The sequence below is a fragment of the Vombatus ursinus genome, unplaced genomic scaffold (assembly GCF_900497805.2).
Source record: "Vombatus ursinus unplaced genomic scaffold, bare-nosed wombat genome assembly UNPS02009205.1, whole genome shotgun sequence".
Classification (NCBI taxonomy): Eukaryota; Metazoa; Chordata; class Mammalia; order Diprotodontia; family Vombatidae; genus Vombatus; species Vombatus ursinus.
Genome location: NW_020948983.1, coordinates 11,173,555 through 11,195,870, shown reverse-complemented (window position 1 = coordinate 11,195,870; position 22,316 = coordinate 11,173,555). Strand labels below are relative to the sequence as shown.

The 22,316-nt window shown below is 33.5% G+C and overlaps 1 protein-coding gene across 1 annotated transcript in view; it reads left to right on the top strand.

Annotated features, from left to right (window-relative positions):
• The window catches only part of SMC3 (structural maintenance of chromosomes 3), a 47,070-nt gene that overhangs the window by 10,030 nt on the left and 14,724 nt on the right, over positions 1-22,316 (top strand). Inside the window, exons 3-16 of the mRNA XM_027851730.1 lie at positions 1,333-1,371; positions 3,233-3,300; positions 4,460-4,531; positions 5,104-5,183; positions 5,492-5,570; positions 7,155-7,272; positions 9,541-9,716; positions 11,450-11,530; positions 14,553-14,717; positions 15,023-15,144; positions 16,815-17,028; positions 20,240-20,343; positions 20,512-20,611; positions 20,962-21,122. Of these exons, the coding sequence (XP_027707531.1) occupies positions 1,333-1,371; positions 3,233-3,300; positions 4,460-4,531; positions 5,104-5,183; positions 5,492-5,570; positions 7,155-7,272; positions 9,541-9,716; positions 11,450-11,530; positions 14,553-14,717; positions 15,023-15,144; positions 16,815-17,028; positions 20,240-20,343; positions 20,512-20,611; positions 20,962-21,122 (1,579 nt within the window). The remainder of the gene's footprint in view (positions 1-1,332; positions 1,372-3,232; positions 3,301-4,459; positions 4,532-5,103; positions 5,184-5,491; positions 5,571-7,154; positions 7,273-9,540; positions 9,717-11,449; positions 11,531-14,552; positions 14,718-15,022; positions 15,145-16,814; positions 17,029-20,239; positions 20,344-20,511; positions 20,612-20,961; positions 21,123-22,316) is intronic.

Below are 22,316 nucleotides of genomic sequence, written 5' to 3'. Positions count from 1 at the left end.
TCTCTCTCTCTCTCTCTCTCTCTCTCTCTCTCTCTCTCTCTCTCTCTGTCTCTCTCTCTCTCTGTCTCTGTCTCTCTCACTCACACTCATGCACCCCCCATCTAGGATTGCTTGCAGTCTTCTCAGAAGCAAGAAGAAAATAATTTAATTTGTTTTAAACCATTTTTTAATGAGTCAAGTAGTTTGTATGCATTTATTAATTTTTATTTTGCATGTAGATGTTTTTAGAAATAAGGCTATCTAGCCATAACAACTAGCATGTACTTTATAATTTATATACTTTATGATATAGTCATACATTCTTTATATTTACAAATTCTATGTTATGCATAATTGTAATGATTGAATCTTGGTTGTTTTAATAGTATAATTTGACAAGTATTTTGACAGTTTTTAAGTATAAAAATATCGTGAGTATTCATTTATGTTGGCTAAATTACATTTGGATGTCCAACAAAATATCAATCTTGCTGACTAATAAGACACCTTGTTACTATTTGAATCAAACTAATTAGCCTCACATAATAAACTTTTCTGTGCAATAATGCTTGTAGGTGAAATTTTTAAAGTGCTACCCATTTGTAAATATGGAATGCATTATGGTTTTGGCTATTTGTAGTTATGTAATTTATTTAAAAAAATATTCTTTAGGGTTCACAGTGGTTTAAAGCTACAGGTACCTACTTTTGTTTTATCTTGTAATAATTTGGCCAGAATTTTGAAACATTAACCATGTTTGTTTATAGCTTTATACCATTGCATTTTAATGCAAGTCAGTTTTGAGATATATATTTTGACTTAGTTAAATCAGTGTTGATTGGTTATCAAAAGGTAGCATTATCAGTAGTAATGTCTTGTAGGTAGTTATACCTTTTGTAGTTATGCTCAGCTTTTTAATTAGTACTCTGAATTAAAACTTAGATCAGTTATAGCTTCATAAATATTTTGAGACATTAGGTGACTTATGTATTAGAGATCTGAAATTTTATGAATCAATTCATTATGAATGACGGCTGATAATTTTAATTTTTGCTTAGATTTTTGAGCCAAGAGCAAAGACTAATAGCATTGAAGCAGATTTATTTTTTTAAACTCAAGTTGAAGGCCATGAAATGTTATTTGCTTACGGCAGGTAACATAGGCAAATCTTTTTGTCTTATTTGTTAATTTCATTTTATCTATATTTTATTATACACTTACTTTTGACTATTAAAATTTATTTTGAATAGATTAGAAAATTTATGTGAAAGTCTTTAAATATTTTTAGCATAAGAGTTATATTTGCTTTGGACTTATTCATACTTTAAAAATTTGTGCTTTTTAAAATTATAGTGGGCAGAAATGGATCCGGGAAAAGTAATTTTTTTTATGGTAGGTATTGATTTTTTTTTTTTTATATAGATGTATCTTTCAGTAAGTGTAATGCAGTTAATTTACTGGTCTTCTTAGGCTGTGTTTATAAAGTAGCTAAAAATGCTTTCTGTAATTGAGTAAATAATATCTTCATTTGGGATTTTCTTGTTAGGTTTTATCTTGGGGTCTGAACTTATTTTTTAGATATTTCGATAACTATTTCATTATAATAGGTTTCCTTTGTAATCTTATGTATTTTATGCATTTAAAAATATTATTCTGAGAATATTTTTAGGGGCCTATAGGTTTTACCAGACTGCCAAAGGGTCCACGATGCAAAAAAGGCTAACAACTCTTTGTGTTAGATTCATCAACAGGACCCCTTTTGGATTAAATGTCTTATGTTATACTGGGGAGAATTCTGATCTTGTAGTTAAAATATCTGAGTTCAAATCCTATCTCCAACACTTGCCAAATGCTTGGCCATGGAAGCTCCTCTGAGCCTGTTTCCTCAGCTATAAAAATGGAGATAACACCCATTGTCCTTTTCTTGCCAGTTTGTAGAGCTCAAATGAACTAATGTATACAAAATGTATATAAATGTATATAAAATGTATATAAAATGTATAAATGTATATAAAATTTGCCAATTTTAAAATGCTTTATGAAACCACTTATCGGTTATTTCTAGAAAATAGGTTAAAATACTTTGGGTAAAACAACATTCTATTGAAAATAATAAATGCAGCTTTAAAGTTCTCCTTTTAAGGAGATTGAATTATAACACACTGTCACATTTTAACAAATCCTCTAGGAACTGGGTTATTTTAATAAAATCAGCCTTGACTTTGTTGGAGGGTGGATTGGGAAGAGGGAAAAATTTTGGCCATCTCATTCTTAAAGAATATTAATGACAGGTTTTAAAAAAGAGATGGCATTGTTGCTTTCTCAGATCCATGCCTCTCACAGGATAACTAGGACTTTACTGGCCTCATAAACTGAGAATAGGTGAATTGTTGCCTGGACTAAATATCTCCCTGTCACTAAAAGGGGACTGTGATACTATTCCCAGGTGCCACATTAAAGCCAAGGAGCCCCATCTTGCCCTGTTGCTAGAGTTTGATGGCAGGGAAACTTGGAATGGGTTCCTATAACTAATAGTATTTCTTTCTATTGTAATGAAGTATCTGATCACAGAGTGTGTTTGTATTTTGCTAATCTCCATATCCAACTTGATCATGTTAAAAGGAACTATGATCCAAGACAATTTATTAATGAAATATCTTTGACCTTTAATTCAGTGTATCTTAAATGTGAAGCTGAAAGGTAACTGGCATGACTTGATCAAAAAAATAGTTGTTTATCCTTTGATAACCTATTTTTATACTGTAGTATTTAATTTATTTTTAAATATTAAATTTATCTTTCGAGTAAACATTCTTTATAAGTGTTTTTGTCATACGTTTCTTATAATTAATGGGTCTGATAATAAAGGACACTTTTTATATTTCTTATGCATATGCAAACATGTGATTCATGTGTTATTTTCAGTTTCTCCCTCTTGGAGTTGTGCTCTAGTAAATAATGAAAGGCAGCATTGGACATTGGAAAGAGCTTTGATCTGGAGCCCAGAAGACTTAGTTCAAATTCTAACTGCCATTTACTACTGTCTTTGTGACCTGGGGCAAGTCACCTTACCGCCCTTGGCCTCTGTTTCTATAAAAGAGAGGGTTGAACTAGATGACTTTTAACATCCCTTCTAGTTCTTAATCTGTGATCCTTTGGGCAGTTATTTTTTAAAAAATCAAGCAAGACAGACACTCCTCCCTCTTTTTAAAAAATTACTATGCTAATGATCGTGTTTATGTGCTTATTATAGCTATTCAGTTTGTACTCAGTGATGAATTCAGTCATCTTCGTCCAGAACAGAGATTGGCTTTGTTACATGTAAGTAAGATTGTTTAATTTTTTGTATATATTAGATATGTTTTAAATTATCACCTATTCCTGTGCATAAAGATCTTTAGTAAGCTTATGTAATTCTTTCAGTTAATATCGCTATATTGTGTTGCTGTACAGTTTAGTCTGCTTTATGGAAGTAACAGGGCTCATTTGAATATAATGTTTGCAAGAAATTTGGGTCTAGCTCCTAAATACTTGTTATAAGAGAAATTTCCTTATCTTTACATCAAGGAGGATCAAGTCCCAATAAGGGACTAAAAAGCAGGAGTACAGGTTTGTTGAGGAAGAGAAGGAAGAGTTTGGCACTGGGGAGTAGGGTAGCTAAGAATCATAACCAGAACCTGAAGTTGTGTGAAAAGCTGAAGAGCACCCGATATAAACTAGGTAATACATTGCTAGTCTTCCTTGTGTCTCCAGCATAGAAAGGCTTGCAAATTGTAGTTGGACTTTTTAGCCACATTTTTACTCAGTACTATAAATAGTTATTTTCCAATATGAAGGACAAGAGGACATGTATAATCTTTGTAGTACTAAAAATTGTTGGAATTACATGCCATATTTAGATAATTATACCGTATAACAAAATTCAGGAAGTTTTTTAAGTGCCTCCTGTATGCTAGGCACTTTGCTAAGCCCTGATCTCAAAAATAGGATATCAAAAAGTCCCATTAATTTTATACCTATTTCCCTAAATAATAATGCCCCTTACTGTTAGGAAGTTGTTTTTGTCTAATCATTACATTTACTTTTTCAGTTTAAGCTCATTTAATCTTTTGCTTTCTCTCTCTCTCTTTTTTTTTCCCTTCTCAAGACTGGACTTTCCTATCTTGTCCAGGCTGGAAGGATAAGGGATACTCCCAGACCTTGTCCTGCTCCAATTAGCCCAAAAGCTTTGACATGCTCCATATCCAGCTGGTTCATCCCTCATTAGGCAACCTGGTGCCTCCCATTTATTTGAGAGTTGTATGTATTGTTTTAAGCTAAAATCCTGTTACTATGGTTGTAGGAATATAGAATAATTTGATGAAACTTCATTTTCACAATCTGTTGGTTACTATTCAGCACCCTTTCCGAAAGGTATATGTTGGAAAATAACAAAACTGCTATAAGAGAACATTACACTTATTGTTTTCTTTCATTTTAGGAAGGCACTGGACCTCGAGTCATATCTGCTTTTGTTGAGATCATTTTTGATAATTCAGACAACAGATTACCAGTGAGTTGTTTATTAAATTTTTTCAGTAATTATAACAAAGATTTCATAAACTTTTAAAGTGTCTAAAACTTTAACCAACTTTTTTTTAAGCAAAACACATTCATTGGAACTTTTTCCTTTCATCTTCTAATTTTGTCTTTCCAAAGTACCTTCTAGGAAAAAATTAAGTGTTAAAGTTCAAGTGATTTATATTATGTAAAGAAATATGTTAAGAAATAGGACCAAGTAGGATAATAGTCAATAGTTAATAAATATTTATTAAGTGCCTATGTGCCAAGCACTGTGCTAAGTGCTAGGGATACAAATATGAAAAAAGGAAAATCCCTACCCTCGAGGAACTTACAGCCTATTGGAGGGGAAGATAATCTACAAAAGGAAAGTGAAATGGGTGAGGTCAGGGATGGTGAAAGGAGGTCTCAACTAAAGCTTATGATGGAAATGTCAGTTAGAGAAGTCCCAAAGTAGTATAGCCAGGTGAGAAATGAGATGTTTGATAAAGCCTATGTATATATTTAAAATAAATGCAGTGAGCTAAACTTAAATGGTTATATGTTTGTTTTTGCTTTTATTAGATTGATAAAGAAGAAGTTTCACTTCGTAGAGTCATTGGTGCCAAAAAAGATCAGTATTTTTTAGATAAGAAAATGGTAACGTAAGTAGTTTCCTTTTTCTTCTTTAGCCAGTAAAAATAATGACAAAGAACAATTTTTTTTCCCACACCTATTAGTATGCCTATGTGATTTTTCTTTAATTAGTATTTAGTTGGCTATTTATTTCCTAAAAATACAAAAAAATTTTTCATGTTCTTAAAATATAATGATAAAATTTGATCTTTGTTGAACAACTGTTTGTTTTCCTTTAAGTTACCTAACAACTGAGCTAGTCAGTAGTTTATACTTAGAGGTGAAAAATTTTATGATTATTCATATGAAAATATATCTACTTAATGTTTATTGACAGGAAAAATGATGTGATGAATCTACTTGAGAGTGCTGGATTTTCTCGAAGTAATCCTTATTACATTGTAAAACAAGGAAAGGTAAAGAACAGTTGCATATGGACACTTGAATAAATTTAGTTTATTGAGACTAATATTTTCTTTTCTTAAACCAAATAAATTTTATTGATGACTCTTGTTTTTCCATCTCCATCATTTCTGGGTATCCCTTTCACTTCCTCACCAAATAGTCCTTTTTTGTAACAAAGAAAGATAGTTAAGCAAAGCCAACCAACACAAAGTTGTCAGCAGATAATATGTAGCAACGCTTCTGTGTCCATAACACCCCCCCCACCCATACACACACTCCCATGCACAGAAAAGAGGGAGATGTTTACTCTTTTATTCTCCTACTCCAGGATCTGTTATAGTTCCTCAGAGTCCAGCTTCATTTTAGTATTCTTTTTGTTTTGATTATTTTATTATTTCATTTTCATTACTGTAGTAATTGTATATATTCTGGGTTTATTTACTTTGCCTTTTCAGTTCATATCAGACTTCCCATGTTTTTCTGAATTTCTCGCATTTGTCATTTTTTATAACAAAATAATATTTCATATTTATATACCACTATTTAACTCTTTCATAATCATTGGGCACCTAATTTATTTCTCTTTTTTTTTTTCTGTGAAGGTCATATGAGCCAGTTGCTTTAAGTTTTAATTTAAACAAATCTCATTTTCCTCTTAGGTTTAGAAAGAACTTATTGATTCAGTTTTGACCACTTTGTATTGATTATTATTATTGAAAGTTTTGCTTCAGTAATATGCAAGGGTATCGTAAATACTAAACAGATTTCTTGGTTACAAAAGTGTGTTTCAGCAAATTTTATTTTATCACTGACTGACTTTTGTAAAGTTTGAGATACCTTCTACCTGGAAAAAATATGGCTTTTGTAAGGCAATATGATCATATTACCTTTCAAAAGTAGTATCATGTTAAGATTATAGCAGCGACTCTGTATACATCATTAAGGGAAAATTAATATTCTGATAAATTAAAAATACTACTTTCAAAATACCACAAAATGAAATGATGAAAAGGAAAATGAACTCTTACCAGAAATCTAGTAAGAAAATTGTTTGTTATCTTGCATTCTTTTGTAACAGCAGCAGTCCTTAAAGTTTTACTAATTTTGACAGGTATTTCACCAACCCCCTAACACTTTATGTCCATGATAATTCTTCATTCTTCTTTATGAAAGTACTATAGAAGCCATAACTGTTCTGGTGGCTCAGGTGATTCCCCAACACAAGAAGCCTTTGATTTTCTGTATCCTGCTGAGGATACTAGAAGCAAGATGTTGACTGGTGAGATAGTGTTGGATCCCCAAATACAATCATTTATGGGAGTCCTTTTCTCAAAGCAAGGTTGTGAATACTTTAATTCCAAATTTGGTGTTTTAAGTTAATTTCTCTTGATGTGTATATGTATTTCAGATATTAGATTGCAGATATTAAAATATCAAATTTGTGATTTATTAAAACAACTATGAAAGAAGGTATCAAGTATTTGAATATTTTAACAGTTTAATCAAGATAGAACTTTCTGTTTAGCTTTTGTTCTTGAATAAACTTAGTGAAAGAACAATATGTAGTCATTTAACTATTTATTTAACTTTTTTAGATTAACCAGATGGCCACAGCACCAGACTCTCAGAGACTGAAGCTGTTGAGAGAAGTAGCTGGTACTCGAGTATATGATGAACGTAAAGAGGAAAGCATTTCTTTAATGAAAGAAACAGGTAAAATAACTCCTCTGGTTTTAGCTTATTCTTTTTAGTTGTGAAGAGTAATTCTTAATCTCACAGATGTATGATGTTTGATAGTACATATGTAATTTTGTAGAGAGTCAATTTGAAATAATTTGAAGTCTAATGTTTCCTATAACATTTATTCCTTAATTGAAATACAGTGGTGTTAGGGGTTACTTCATTTCATCAGTTGTGTGCCTTAGTTTACTCTTATCATTGAGGATTTCATTATTAATGAGTACAAGGGATTTTGGTACCTACTTTAACGAACACAGGAATTTCAGTTTTGTTAAGTTTCAGTTCCTTGTGTATATTGGGGGTTGGGGAGGAATGGTACTTTAGGATTCTTTTAGGAAGTTTGTAAAGTTATAAGATTCAACTTGGAAATTTCCTAAGTATAATTTCTTTCCTTTTTTTGTATTTAAGGATTAAATCACATGCAAAACATTAATTGCATTAACAAAAGAGCAGTGTAAAAAGTTTACAATTTTACAACTGTCCATCATTAGGTTATTCTTCTAGCAGTTGTTGGGTTGCACAGCTCAATGTATTTTTTTTACTACTGTGTAAGAAGTAGAGATCATTGTTAGCAAAAGAACTAAGCTTATAGAACCTCATAGGCCCAAGATAACATTACTAAGGCAGTTAATAGAGGCACGTAAGTGAAGTAAAGAACATTGCCAACTTTATAAATATTACAGTGTTGGTAATTTGGCTATGATGTTTTAGAACGTTTATATTTTAAGAATATTTGTATATTTTGAAAGAAATATTTAAAGCTTCATTACATGATTTTTATTCCTAGTTACTAGGAGATTGAAGATAGCACTTAGTAGCTTCACTAAAGATACCAAGAAGATTGTGCTTTTTCTAATCTACAAAGAAGCAAAATTCTTAACATGAGAAAGATTTAAAAATACAAGTAGAGTAATACTGTTTACTGCCTAGTGAAAATGGTTTTAATGAAAAAGCTTTTGCTAAGTTATTAACTGTGAGAGTAAAATAACTTACAATTGTACTAAATGAATGCTCTACGTTAGGTGAGAGGAAAAGAAGGAAAACACATACACCAACCTTTCTTCATTTTCTACTGCATTTGACAGATGTTAACTGGTTTTTTTTTTTTTTTTAATGCCACTCTTTGCATACAACATTAGTGTAAATTAATCCTAACTCCATAGTATGTCAAAATACTTTATTTAGCCCTTGGTCAGATGGAGTATTTTACATAAGCCAATCCATTACATTTCTGTCAAAGGGGAAAACATTTCATTAACAACAAAGAGGGAGAGGGACTTTTACTTTTCAGCAAAAGCTTAATTTTTGAAAGAATCTCTGCTGTGAAAACCAAAGATCTATTGAAAGACTCCAGGTTTATTGTAGAGTCCATTCTGACATGTAGTGCATTGTTATGTAATGAATATAGGTTAACAAATTATTTGATATATTTAACAGCTACATTTTTACTTAAGGATACTGTATTGTTTTACAAATCTGAAAAATGAGTTATTGTTTTTGCATTTACTATCAGAAATTAAAATCTTCTTAAAGACAAAGATCTTTAAAACAGTTTATTACTGAATATTTAGAGCATAATAATGTGCTTTAAAAGCTCAGTGAATATTTTGGCCACACTTGAACTAAGTCAGAACAGGACTTGAAAAATAAGGTTTTAAGTAAATTTGTCATTTTTAGGGGTTAGTTGTAATAGAATATGCAGTAATCATTCCAACACTAAATACGTTTTCCATAGACATGCTATTTTTACTTTAGTTGTGTTTTCGTAGACCATAAACATCTAAGATCTATGATCTTCACCTCTAACAGAATTGAAAAAGATTATGACATCTGTGCTGTATGCAGATTGTAAACTCAGTTGTGACATACTTCCATAACTTCTGTAATTTAGCACTAACTCAGTGGCCCAGTATGGTATGTTGGTGTTTTTGTATGAGAAGAAACGCGGTTAGCAGGAGAGGCAGCTTCACATGAGGCATACAACTGAGTTATTCATCACATGTGGTTATTGAAGGATCCAGCATCGATATTTCTAGGTATTTGAATGTTCTTTGGTCCCTTTTAAAATAGTGATTCTACCTGTTGTGGTTTGTTAAAGCAGGATAGCCTCATTTATTTTAAATTTTTGTGATGTTTAATGTAAAGTGAATGTCTCACACTCCTAAAATTCAATTCAATTCATGACATCTTTGAAAAGTACACTTTATTATATAAAATTGTTCTTATCCTTTTTTCTTAAAGAGGGCAAACGGGAAAAAATCAATGAGTTGTTAAAATATATTGAAGAGAGATTACATACTCTAGAGGAGGAAAAAGAAGAACTTGCACAGTATCAAAAATGGGATAAAATGAGGAGAGCCCTGGAATATACCATTTATAATCAAGAGCTTAATGAAACTCGTGCCAAACTCGATGAGGTAAAAAACTTGTCTATTTTTGCCACTTAAGATGTAATTCTTTTCATTTTTAGATAAACGTACCTTTTAGCTACTTTTTCTTTTAAAAAATGTTTAGCTTTTCTTATTTTGAATGAGTCTACTAGAAAATATTTTTCTTTCATTTAATTAAAAAGAAAATGTCAGGTATTTTGAAATCCAAACTAGAATGAGTCCTAAGTACTTATGTGGTTTTCATATATTCGATTTGCCTCTTTGAGTATGTTGAGGAATTATTTCAGAAGAAAGGGGTATTATCTTTTAAAGACAGAATAGCCCTTTTTAATTTTAATGGAAGGTTTTTACTCCCATTCTAGATTAATTTTGCTTAGCTCTGATAATGAATTATTCAAAATACAATATTTTTCTGATTCTTCCATAAATTTAGATCACTTAACTTAGAAACTCAAACAACCGGTTATATTTAGCCACCTCTTCCTTCCATGAATAATATAACTAGTGGTATTCAAGAAAGTATTGCAATTCTTCTTGTTTCTGATGTAAGATACAAGGTTACTTCACTTGATATTATAGAGATGTTCCTGAAAAATTATATGCAGAATTTCATAATAAAGTAATTTAAAACATGCATATTAGAGATTTTGCTATTTAAAAAAATCTTATCATAATTCCCCATTTAAAAACCTCTTTTAGGGACAGCTAGGTGGCATTGTAGATAAAGCACCAGCCCTGGAGTCAGGAGGACCTGAGTTCAAATCCAGCTTCAGACACTTACTAGCTCTGTGACCCTGGGCAAGTCACTTAACCCCAATTACCTCTGAAAAAAAATTTGTTTTAAAATAAAAACTTATTTTATAAATCAAATAATTATTCCCTTTCCCCCAACCCCAATATGTCAGTGTAAATCCACATTTTCCTAGAACAGCTTTGGTTAAAACAAGGTATACAGGTATGCAGAATAGAAATATTTGGATAATATTGGGAAATAGTAGACAAGTACTTAATGCCTAAGCAGTGGTATTATCTTTTTTTGTGTGCACTAAACAGTACTTTATTTAGGATTCACCACTATGCCTGTCAGTTTTATTCTTGATGAGCAAAATGAAGTGACATTGAAAGAAAAAAAAATGGTCTAAATAAATATTACTCTAGCTAGATGAAAAAGAATGAGAATAATTTTTAACTGACTTTTCCTTAATTTCCTAGTTTTTTTTTAAATATTCTGAAATCACAAACATTCAGATTTAGAAGGTAGCTCAGAGGCTATCTCATCCAATTTCTGCCCCACAAGTCAAATTAACCTACTTCTTGTTGCACATATTCATCATTTCATCTCTTGCTTTTGTGACTTTTTATAGGCTGTGTCCTGATGCCCAGAATACTTTTTTTTAAAATTTTTTTCCTTTTTTCATTACATTAGTACATTTTTATGAAATAAAACAAACATTTCCATAACATATACAATAAAAAAGATGATTGTATATGAAACTGCAAATCTAACTGCAAAACTGCAAATGCACAACTTGCTATTCCTTTCAAATATACAACAAAATCATTGTGTAAATTTCTTTTTTTTCCTCCTTTTTTTCTACCCATCCCCCCCCACCGTGCTCTAGAGATGACCACCATTGGGCACAAATAACTGTGGGTGGGTGTGGGTGTAATTCTTCTATTTATCAGTTCTTTCTCCAAATGCGAATAGTCTTTCTTTATATGACCTTTATAGTTAATTTGCTGGTATCTTTTATTTGCAGCTATCTGCTAAAAGAGAGACAAGTGGAGAGAAATCGAGACAATTAAGAGATGCTCAACAGGATGCTAGAGATAAGATGGAGGTAAGACTATAGTAGGGTGGTCATTTTGCTGGATAAAGAGCCTTCTGTACTTGAGTGGGGAAAGAAAATCACTATAACCTTAATAGCTAGCAGGCTGTATACCTGTGAGTATGAGCCACAGGTAGTTAAACCTTTATTAAGCACTTACTGTGTGCCAATCATAATGTTAAGCACTGGGAATGCAAAGAAAAGCAAAAACAGTCCCTGCACTCAAGTAATTCACATTCTAATGGGGGAGACATCTTGAAAACATCCATGTACAAATGAGATATACAAGGCAAAACCAAGGTATTCCCAGAGGAAAGGCACTAGTATTGTGGGGGATTGGTAAAGTCTTCTTGCAGAAAGTGGGATTTTAGCTGGGACCTGAAGGAAGTCAAGCCAAAAGATGGAGATGAAGGAGAATAGAATTCCAGGGGACAGCCTAAAGAGAACCAAGAGTTTCAAGGAGGAAAAAAGTGAGGATAGGATGCTAATGATGGAATCCAGGAGGAAGAGCATTCTAGGCATGGTGATCAGCCAGTAAAAACGCATGGAACAGGGAAATGGAGTGTCTTGTACCAGGAACAGTGAGGAGGCCAGAGTCTTTGGATCCCAGAGTACATAGATAGGAATACAATGTAAGAAGACTGGAAAGTTAGGATGGGCTTTTAAAGTCAAACAAAGGATTTTATATTTGATCCTGAGGTAATAGGGAGCTATTGGAGTTTACTGAATGGGAGTAGGGGGAAAAGACACGGTTAGACCTATAGAAAGATCAATTTGACAGCCAAATAGAGAATGGCCTAGGGTGGGAAGAAACTTGAGGCAGGGAGCCCAAGCAGCAGACTGTTTCAGTAGTCTTAAGTGTGAGGTGAAGAAGACTTCTACTAGGGTAGTGACAGTGTCAGGAAAGAAGGGAATATGAGGGCTGTTGTGAAGGTAAAATTAGCAGGTCTTGGCCACAGGTTATACGTGGGGAGTGAGAATTGAGTCAAAGATGATACCTAGGTTTAGCCTGGATGATTGATTAGGAGGATGGTGGTACCCTGGACAGTACTAGGGAAGTTGGGAAGAGGGGAGAATTTAAGGGAAAAGATTATGGGTTTAGTTTTGGACATGTTGAATTTAAGATATCTATAGGATATCTAGTTCAAGATGTGCAATAGACAATTGGAGATGTGAGCCTGGAGTTCTGCAGAGAAGTTAGGGCTGAACAAATAGACCTGAGAATCATCAGCATAGGAATGAAAATTAAATTAGTGGGAGCTGATGAGATTACCAAGAGGAATAATGTAGAGCAGGGTTAAGAAAACCATGGCTAGAGGTTTTTACCTTTCCTTAGGGTTAAGGAAACTATGGCCAGAGGTTTTTACAATGTTTCCTTAATATAGAAGAGGGCCCAGGGCAACCCTTGTGGGATATCCATGTTTAGTGGGGCAAGATTTGAATGAAGACCCAGCAAAGGAAACTGAAAAGGCACAGTCAGTAGTAGAAGAAACGGGATGTATTAATATGATGAAATAGTAGAAGAAAAGAGTATTAAGAGAAATGTTCAATAGTGTCAAAGTTTCCAGAGAAGTCAAGAAATAGGAGGACTGAGGAAAGGCCAGTAGATTTGGCCATTAGATCCTTAGTGACTTTGGTGAAAGTAATTTCAGTTGAATGATGAAATTGAAAACCTGACTCTAAGAAAATGAGAGCAAAGGAGGTGGAGGCATTGATTGTAGAGAGGCTTTTCAAGGATTTTAGCCACAGAAGGGGAGGAGAGAGAAAGGATAAAAGCTAGTGGGGATGGATGGATCAAGTGAAGCTTTAAGGATGGGGAAGATATAGGCATTTTCATAGGCATTAGGAAAGCAACTAGGAGATAAGGAAATTCTGAAGATAAGTGATAAAATGGAGATGATAGAGGGGGCAACCTGCTGGAGAAGGTAAGATGGATTGGGATGTGTAGAGGGTGTGTGCTTTGGTCAGGAAAAGGGCCTCCTCTTGTGAGACAGAGATGAAGGAGGAAATTGTTACAGAAAGTATTTGAGGGCTGTGCAATAAGGAGGAAGAGCGAAGAGGGAGTTCCCAGTGAACATCCTCAATTATTTTCAGTAAAATACAGGGTAAGGTGCTTAGTTAAGAGGGAGGGGAACTGTGAGTGGTTTGATGAACAATAAAATGTTTTGGAAAAGCCACTGTGGTTGACTGATAGGGAATCGTAGAAGCACTATTTTGCCAGAGAGGATCCAGTTGAGATTATGTAGCACAAATTTATAATGGATTCAGTCAGCACAGTTTGGTGATTTTTTATAGCTTTGGTTAGCCACATATCAGTAGAAGTGAAGGCAACAGATGGTAGGAGGAATCCAAGGCTAAGGGGCATAGCAGAGCAAGACCAGCAAAATGGTAAGAGGGCAAGGAATTCTAGAGAAGGGGGCAGTGTAGAGTTAAACTACTTCACCAAGGGATCAGATTGGGGAGGAGAGTGTAGCTAGTGCAGATGAATGATTGTTAGAGAGAGAGAGAGTGAAAGCAGGTATGAATTAACACCTTTTGAATATAGGATAGGAAAGAGTAATATTTTATTTATTTATTACTTATACCCTGTCCCATTTCCATTAAGTTTTAAAGAGTGTAAAGGCTGGGAGAATACAGAAAAGGTAGTAAGAAGGAAAGAGACACAGGACAGGGAAAAGATTAGTGACATATTATAGTTCATATTAGATTTGCCTTCTAAATGTTATGAACTAGCATAATGTGGTAGAAAAAAGAATTGATTTTAGAGTCAGTTGATCTACGTACAAATCTTAACTCTGTTCCTTTTAGAAAGAGAAGTAGATTTGGAATCAGAGGAACAAGTTAAAGAGTAATACCTAAATTTTGTGGTTAATTGTTCATTATGAAGGTCAAGTCACTTAACCTTTTGAAGCCTTAGTTTCTTTATATATAAATTATGGACTTGGACTAGGGACTTCTATGTTCTCTCTTTCAAATCTGTGGTCCTATGACATTCAGCTAATTTCTATTAAACCCATTTTTTTTTAAAATATAGGATATTGAACGACAGGTTCGAGAATTGAAAACAAAAATTTCAGCAATGAAAGAAGAAAAAGAGCAGCTTAGTGCTGAAAGACAAGAACAAATTAAACAGAGGACTAAATTAGAGCTTAAAGCTAAGGATTTGCAAGATGAATTAGCAGGCAACAGTGAACAAAGGGTAAGCTGAAATTAAAAAAAAAAAAGAAATATGTAGATTAAAATGGTTGGGCAGATTTTTGCCACAAAAAATTCACCTCTGGCTTTTTTTAGTAAGTTGCCACATCAAATGATCTCAGTTCAGATAGGTGCTTAATGTTTGTTGAATCAGTTAGTAAATGAATAAGATGGCTTTTTTTTTTTGTGGCTTGCATTGCTTCTTGAAAAGTAGTTTTTCTCATATTTCTTTGATTTTATCTTACTTTTATACTAGTTTGATAAAATTAGCTTAAGAATTTCTCATGTATCTTCTTCTTTCATTTTCAGAAACGCCTGTTAAAAGAAAGGCAGAAGCTTCTTGAGAAAATAGAGGAAAAGCAAAAAGAACTTGCAGAAACTGAACCTAAATTCAACAGTGTAAAAGAAAAGGAAGAACGAGGAATTGCTAGGTCTGGGATTTTTTTCTGATACAAGTATTAAGTTCAGAGGCCACACTCAGAAAAGTTAAAGACCAAAATTTTTAATTATCCCTTTAGAAATTAATAATATTAGTATACTATTTTTATTCACCTTTCCAAATATCACTGGTATAATTATGAAGTAATATGGCTGATTAAACATGTATGTAACATCCTTTAAGAATGTTGAAGGGGTATATAATTGTGAACTATATATTTACTTCACAGTTACATCATATATCAGCATGTTGCTAGAAAAGTAGCACTGTACAAAAAACAATTTGGGACCTAGAGGTTTCCTTTTGTAAAGTGAGAAGGTTGGACTTAACCTCTAAGGGCCCTTTTAACTGAAATCTATTACATGTTCTTGTGCAGATTTATTGTATTGTTGTATGACTGGTTTGAATCCCAGCTCTACTACTTGCTCCCTGTATGACACTGGACATTTTAGCTCTCTGAGCCATATCCAAAATGAGGAGGCTGTCCTAGATAATCTATAAATTACTATGATTCTGTGAAAGTTTATTGGGTTTTCATTTGAGGACCAGCCTAATTTGAAGAGGCTGATCACCAGGTTGGCCACAGGGTAGTAAATTTGGAGACTGTAGAATTAAGCAGTGCACTTTATATACATTTGTATACAGACACACACGCACACACACACACACACACATATATTTGTAACTCTTTCAGCAGAATTGGTTTCCTTTGTAGTCCTATGTATTTTATGGCATGCATTTTAAAGCATTTTGAGAATGAATCCACAAATTTCATCAGACTGCCCAAAAAGTTCATAACACAAAAGGTTAACAACCCCTGCCCTAGGAGATCCCTAGGATTAACTTATTCCTCTCCTTTCCCTTACCCCCTTTGTCCCCTTATGATCCTCCAGACTTTTTTGGATTAGCCCAAACCTGGAGTATCTTTCTTGCTTTTTCTATGATTGCAATCTGAATTCTAGTTTGTGCAGTTTACTAGAGTCATTGAAGGCAGGGACCACAGCTTATATATATTTATGTCTTTGCTAGCGTAGTATGGTATACATAACTGCCTAATAAATGTTCACTGAATGAATGAAAATGCCATAAAAAAATCCCACTTTTCTGTTTATTGAGCTATATTTTCAATAAGCCTACACATTCCCTTTATATCATCTAGTCTATAGTTTTCCAGATTATTGTTGCTGTGTACAGTAAATACAATTTTTATTTATGCATTTTAGTTTTAAGACTTGAGAAGTTTAAATCTTATTTTAAAATCTTTTCTAAGAATAAATTTTGATTATCTTTTGTTTTCACATCCCCTATGTTTCCTATTATATCCTTTTGCTTGACTCCTCCCATAGTCATCCCTTACAATGAAGGAAAAAAAAAGTTCAACAAAATCAACCAATATATCAAAATAGTCTGATTATGTGCAGTGTACCACACCTAGAATCTCCCATCTCCACATTGAAGCAGAGGGAAATAATCTTCTTATATCCCTTCTTTGGGGCCAAAGTTGGTCATTATAATTTTGCAGCATTCAGTTTCTGTTGTTTTGGTTCTCCTTTCATATACATTCTTAAAATCCTTTTCTGTAGTGTTTAACCCCCAGTTTTTTAGTATTAAATAATCTTTTTATTTTTTTCATCTATTTTAACATTCATCAATCATGAATAGATTGGCACAAGCTACCCAGGAAAGAACAGACCTTTATGCAAAGCAAGGTCGAGGAAGCCAGTTCACATCCAAAGAAGAAAGAGATAAATGGATCAAAAAGGAGCTGAAGTCTTTAGATCAAGCTATTAATGACAAAAAACGACAGATTGCTGCTATACACAAGGACTTGGAAGATACTGAAGCTAATAAAGAAAAAAATTTGGAGCAGTACAATGTAAGAAGTTTTGAATATTTTTGTTCTATTTTAGTTCTGAGGTAGTTATACTTAACAGATTTTAAATATAAAATGTTTATTGTTTTTGAAGTTTTATTTTTAAACATATTAGCCTAAATAGTCTAGTCCTCTGAAATAGAATATGTAATTACTATGTAGTAGAGAATGAGAAAAAAATGATCTTAATGTATAGTTTGGGTAATCTTTAGTTCATTTATTTTCTGTTTCCATGGGTAATGTTCTCTTTATAACTCTAAGAATGGAATCATATAAAATAAAATGTAGGTTCATAAAAACATGGAAAATCATAAAATGGTAAAAAAAAATTGTTTTTACTATCTACATTTTTATGGACCCTGAAATTACCTCATCTGACAGTCTGTTGTCATTCTACTTTTGCCTCTGCTTTGCACCCCAAAACCCTGTTCTTTACTCTTGCCATGATTTCCATCTTACCATCCCTCAGTTCTTTCCCAAGCTGTCATTCCTGCATTGGCTACATTCTTCTCCCTTCTCCACTTTCTCTCTTGGTGAACTAGTTCAGTGAACTACATTATCCCCTTCTCTAGAGCCCCTTGCCTTTTTGCTTGTCTTGCTCTGCCAAGTCCCTCAGCCTTGGATTCCTCCCACCATCTGTTACCTTCACTTCTACTTCTGTGTGGCTGAACAAAGCTATAGAAAATCACCAAACTGTGTTGACCAGATCCACTGTAAATTTATGTTAGGTCCTCACTGTGGCAAAGCAGTCCCAGGGCCAGAGTCCAAATTCTGATGAGCAAGGATTGAGGAAGATGGTCAGGGATAATTTTTTCATTGACCTGTGTAGAATGTGTAATATTTGTATTTCTCCATGGCCAAATGTTTATGCTCAAAGTAAAAGCTGATTGATCTCCTTACAAGGAGAAAGTAAAGGGACATGAACACCTCTGCACTGTGTGTGTTAGCAGATTGTGGGAATTATTCTTTTTTTAAAAATGGAAGACTTGGCTCAGTGCAGCTCAGAACTCCTGAGTTTGAGATCCCTTCAGCCCCAGCCAACCCAGTATCAAGTATGTGCCACCATGCCTGGCTAGAAAGTGATTTTTTTAAAACTCAGGTGCTGTTCATATAGCAGTATTTGTTAATTTGAAATACAAGATGCAAGAGGATTTTAGTATGCAGCAAACTTAATATGATACCCAGCTGCTAAATGGCACCCAAACTAATGCAATCTTAGGTTTCATTGCGAGATACGGTGTGTACAGGAGTAGGTGATAGGCCTATTCTGTGCTGATCAAACCATATCTGGAGGGGAGGACATTAGTAGGCTGGAGAGCATACAGAGGAATACAGCAAGCATGATGGAAGACCTAAAAAAGTCCATGCCATATCAGAAAGAGTTAAAGGAACTGGAGTTATTTACCCTAGAGAAAAAAGATTTAGAAAATAGGATAGAACTATCTCTAAGTATTTAAAAAGTTTTCATATGGAGTAGAGAATAGATTTTTTTCTACTTGTCTTTAGAGGGTATATCTAGAAGCAATGAATAAAAACTTACAAAGTGGTAAATTTAGGCTTGATATAAGGAAAAACAACTGAAAAATTAGAGTTATTCCAAAGTAGAATGATTTTTGAGGAGCATTGGTTTGATATTAAATCAAGTAAGAAATTCCATAAGCATTTATTAAATTCCTACTTTATACCAGTTACTGACTGAGTGCTGGGGATGAGAAAAATACAATAGCTCCTCCCTTCAAGGAGCTGTCCTAAAAGGAATTCTTACTTAAGTGTGAGTTGAACTAGATTGCCTTTGAAGTCTCGTTGAAAAAGTAGGTGTCTACATGAATGATTCTTTCAAGAAGCCAATTGTGGTTTCTGGGCAGTGATAAGTAAGTCTTCTTATGTTAATTCTCTTATACTCTTAGCAGGAGGATTTTTGGGTAAATTTGCCAATTAGCATTGGTTTGCAATTAGCTTAAGACTATCCCTAAAAAAATAAACGTCTTTTTCGTCTAAGTCTCGAAAAATTTTTTCTGTTTCTCTTGGTTGTACTACAAATACTAAGGTACATACTTCTTATTTTTCCCCTGATAGTGGGGGAGAACTATTGCAAATAATATTCTTGATGTCCGAAGAAACTTATGCCTTGCATATCTCTTATAAAATTCTCAAAGAAACAACTTTGAGGTATCACCTCATACCTGTCAGATTGACTAAGATGACAGAAATGGGAAATGATAAATGTTGGAAGGGATATGGGGCAATAGGTACACTAGTGCACTTTTGATGGAGCTGCAGACTGGTTAACCATTCTGGAGAATAATTTGGAACTCTGCCCAAAAGGCTATAAAACTGGTACATACCCTTTAGGATGCAGAAATACAACTATTACATCTGTACCCTAAGGAGATCTCAAGAAAAGAGAAAGACCCATATGTACAAAAAATATTTATAGCAGCTCTTTTTGTGGGGGCAAAGAATTGGAAACTAAGAGGATGCCCTTCATTTGGGGAATAGCTGAATAAGTAATAGCATATAAATATGATGTATTATTATGTGCTGTAAGAAATGAAGGGGATGGTTTCAGAAAGACCTGGAAAGGCTTATAAGAAGACAATGCGAAGTGAAGTGAGCAGAACCAGAAGAACAATCTACGTAGTAACAGCAAAATTATAAAGGTAAACATCTGTGAAAGACTGGTCAATGCAATGATCTACCACAAATCGAAAGGATTCATGATATAAAATGCTGTCCACTTTCAGGTAAAGAACTAATGGACTCAGAATGCAGACTGAAAGATTTTTTTCCTTTATTTTTCTTGCCTTTTTTTTTTTTTTTTTTTTTTACCATGGCTAAATGCATATATGTTTTACATGACTTCGTGTGTATAATGGGTATTGTTTTTCCTTGCCTTCTCCATTGGTGGGGGAGGGATGTAGAGAAAGATAGAATTTGGAACTGAAAATAAAAATAATACTTAAAAATGCTCAGAAAATAAATTTTTAGAGAAGAAATGAGAGTTAGATCTTTTAGTGAATTTAATTTCATTTAGATAACATTGCTTTCTAGGGCTGAGTTTATTTCACGTTTGTGTTTTCTTTTTAGAAGTAATGTTATTCATAATAAAGTTTACAGTGGCATTCTGCCTCTGAAGATAGTTCCTCAATAAAAAATGCATTAAAATAGAGGCTTTATTTAGAATATATTGTGAAATGATTTTTATTTCCTTTAGAAACTGGATCAGGATCTGAATGAAGTGAAGGCTCGAGTGGAAGAACTGGATAGAAAATATTATGAAGTAAAGAACAAGAAAGATGAATTACAGAGTGAAAGAAAGTAATATGTTTTAATTTTCATGTGTGAATTTATTTACTGTTTTCTTATGTCTTAAAGTATTGTAACATCTATGAACATTAGTTTTGAAATGTAATTTCTTTGTTTTGTTTTAAAAGGTTTCTACTCTATGTCTTTGTTTAATTAAAAGAAATCTATTTTTATTCACAGTTATTTATGGAGAGAGGAAAATGCAGAACAACAAGCACTTGCTGCCAAACGAGAAGATCTTGAAAAGAAGCAGCAACTTCTTAGAGCAGCAACAGGAAAGGTGGGCAGTGTACTTTTCAGTAAACTCAACTGAAGACCTTGTTGCAAATATTTTATGGAATATATCATGCCACAAGGAGAATTTCAGTCTTGCTGAGCGATCGTTGGTATCAGGTAGTAAATAGCACAGATGGCAAATTACTTAATAAACACTGGGTGACAGGTATCTTATGATTGTCAGTAAAATAACTGTATCATCTCTAGGAACCATTACTAGTATTAAAGTTATTTCATGCTTTACTATTTTAGATAATACCATAAAAGTGTATATAATTTAATTTCATTCTTATTGGCAGAATGCTACTGGAGGTAATGTTTTAAACTTCCAACATATTTTTCTTTTTTAAACAGGCCATTTTAAATGGCATAGACAGCATAAACAAAGTTTTGGATCATTTTCGTAGAAAAGGCATAAATCAGCACGTTCAAAATGGCTATCATGGCATTGTGATGAATAACTTTGAATGTGAACCAGCTTTCTACACATGTGTTGAAGTCACTGCTGGAAACAGGTGAGTCCTTAGCATTCAGGGTTCAGAATGAGAGTAAGAGCAAAAAAAAAAATGACAGTTTTTTGTTTCATGAGAATAATATTATCATTTGAAGTTAATCTTCTCTCTCCTTAGCTTTTATTCAACTTTCCAGTGAAACATGTCAAAAGCAATTTCTAATTCTGTTTGGTTTTTTTTTTTTTTTTTGGTTTTTGGTTTGTTTTTGGTTGGGCAGTGGGGGTTAAGTGACTTGCCCAGGGTCACACAGCTAGTAAGTGTCAAGTGTTTGGTCTGAGGCTGTATTTGAACTTAAGTACTCCTGAAATTCACCAGGGCCGGTGCTCTATCCACTGTGCCACCAAGCTGCCCCAGCAATTTCTAATTCTAAAAGACAGGTTTCTTACCTTGTTTTGTCTTGCTCTCATGGGTATGTCCTCTTAAGTTTGTGTTAATACAGTTTTGTTTCTTTGTTATTTGAATTTTCTAATGAAGGTATGGTTGCTCTAGAGTAGTCAGAGTATGATGTCTTGTGACTTGGAAAGGGACCCTGTTTTCAAAAGCTATGGCAGCATATATTGTTAAGTTCTGTGCTTACTAAGCTGGAGATTGACTTTTGAGAATGGGTCCAGCTGTGCCAATATAATATAAGGGACATTACTACTGGAATTATACTATTCAACTTCCAAAGAAAGATTTTATAGAACTAGAAAAAATAATAACATTTTTCTGGAGGAGGAAAAACTTGAGAATCTTAAAGCAAATAATAAAGAAAAGGTGAGAGGAGTTGGGGAATGGGACTTAGTGTACCATATTTCAGACTAACCTACAAAGTAGTAATCATCAAAACTATATAATATTGCTTTAAAAATAGAAAAGTTAATCACTGAAACAATAGATAACAGAAGACCCTGAATAAATCAAACATAGTAACATAGTTTTAGATAAACCTAACCACTCAGGCCGGGTAAGGACTTAATATTCAACAGAAACTTCTGGGAAAATTGGAAGAGAGTCAGAAACTAGTCTTACGTTAACAGCTCATACGATATATTGCAATACTCTCCCAATGGATACTTGACCTAGATATAAAAGGTCATACAAACACTTGAGAAGATTAAGGAAGAAGATATCTTTCACAATTCTAGGTGGGGGAGAGTTTTGACAAGGGATAGAGCAGATCACAGGAGACAAAACAGTTTTGATTTTACAAAATTG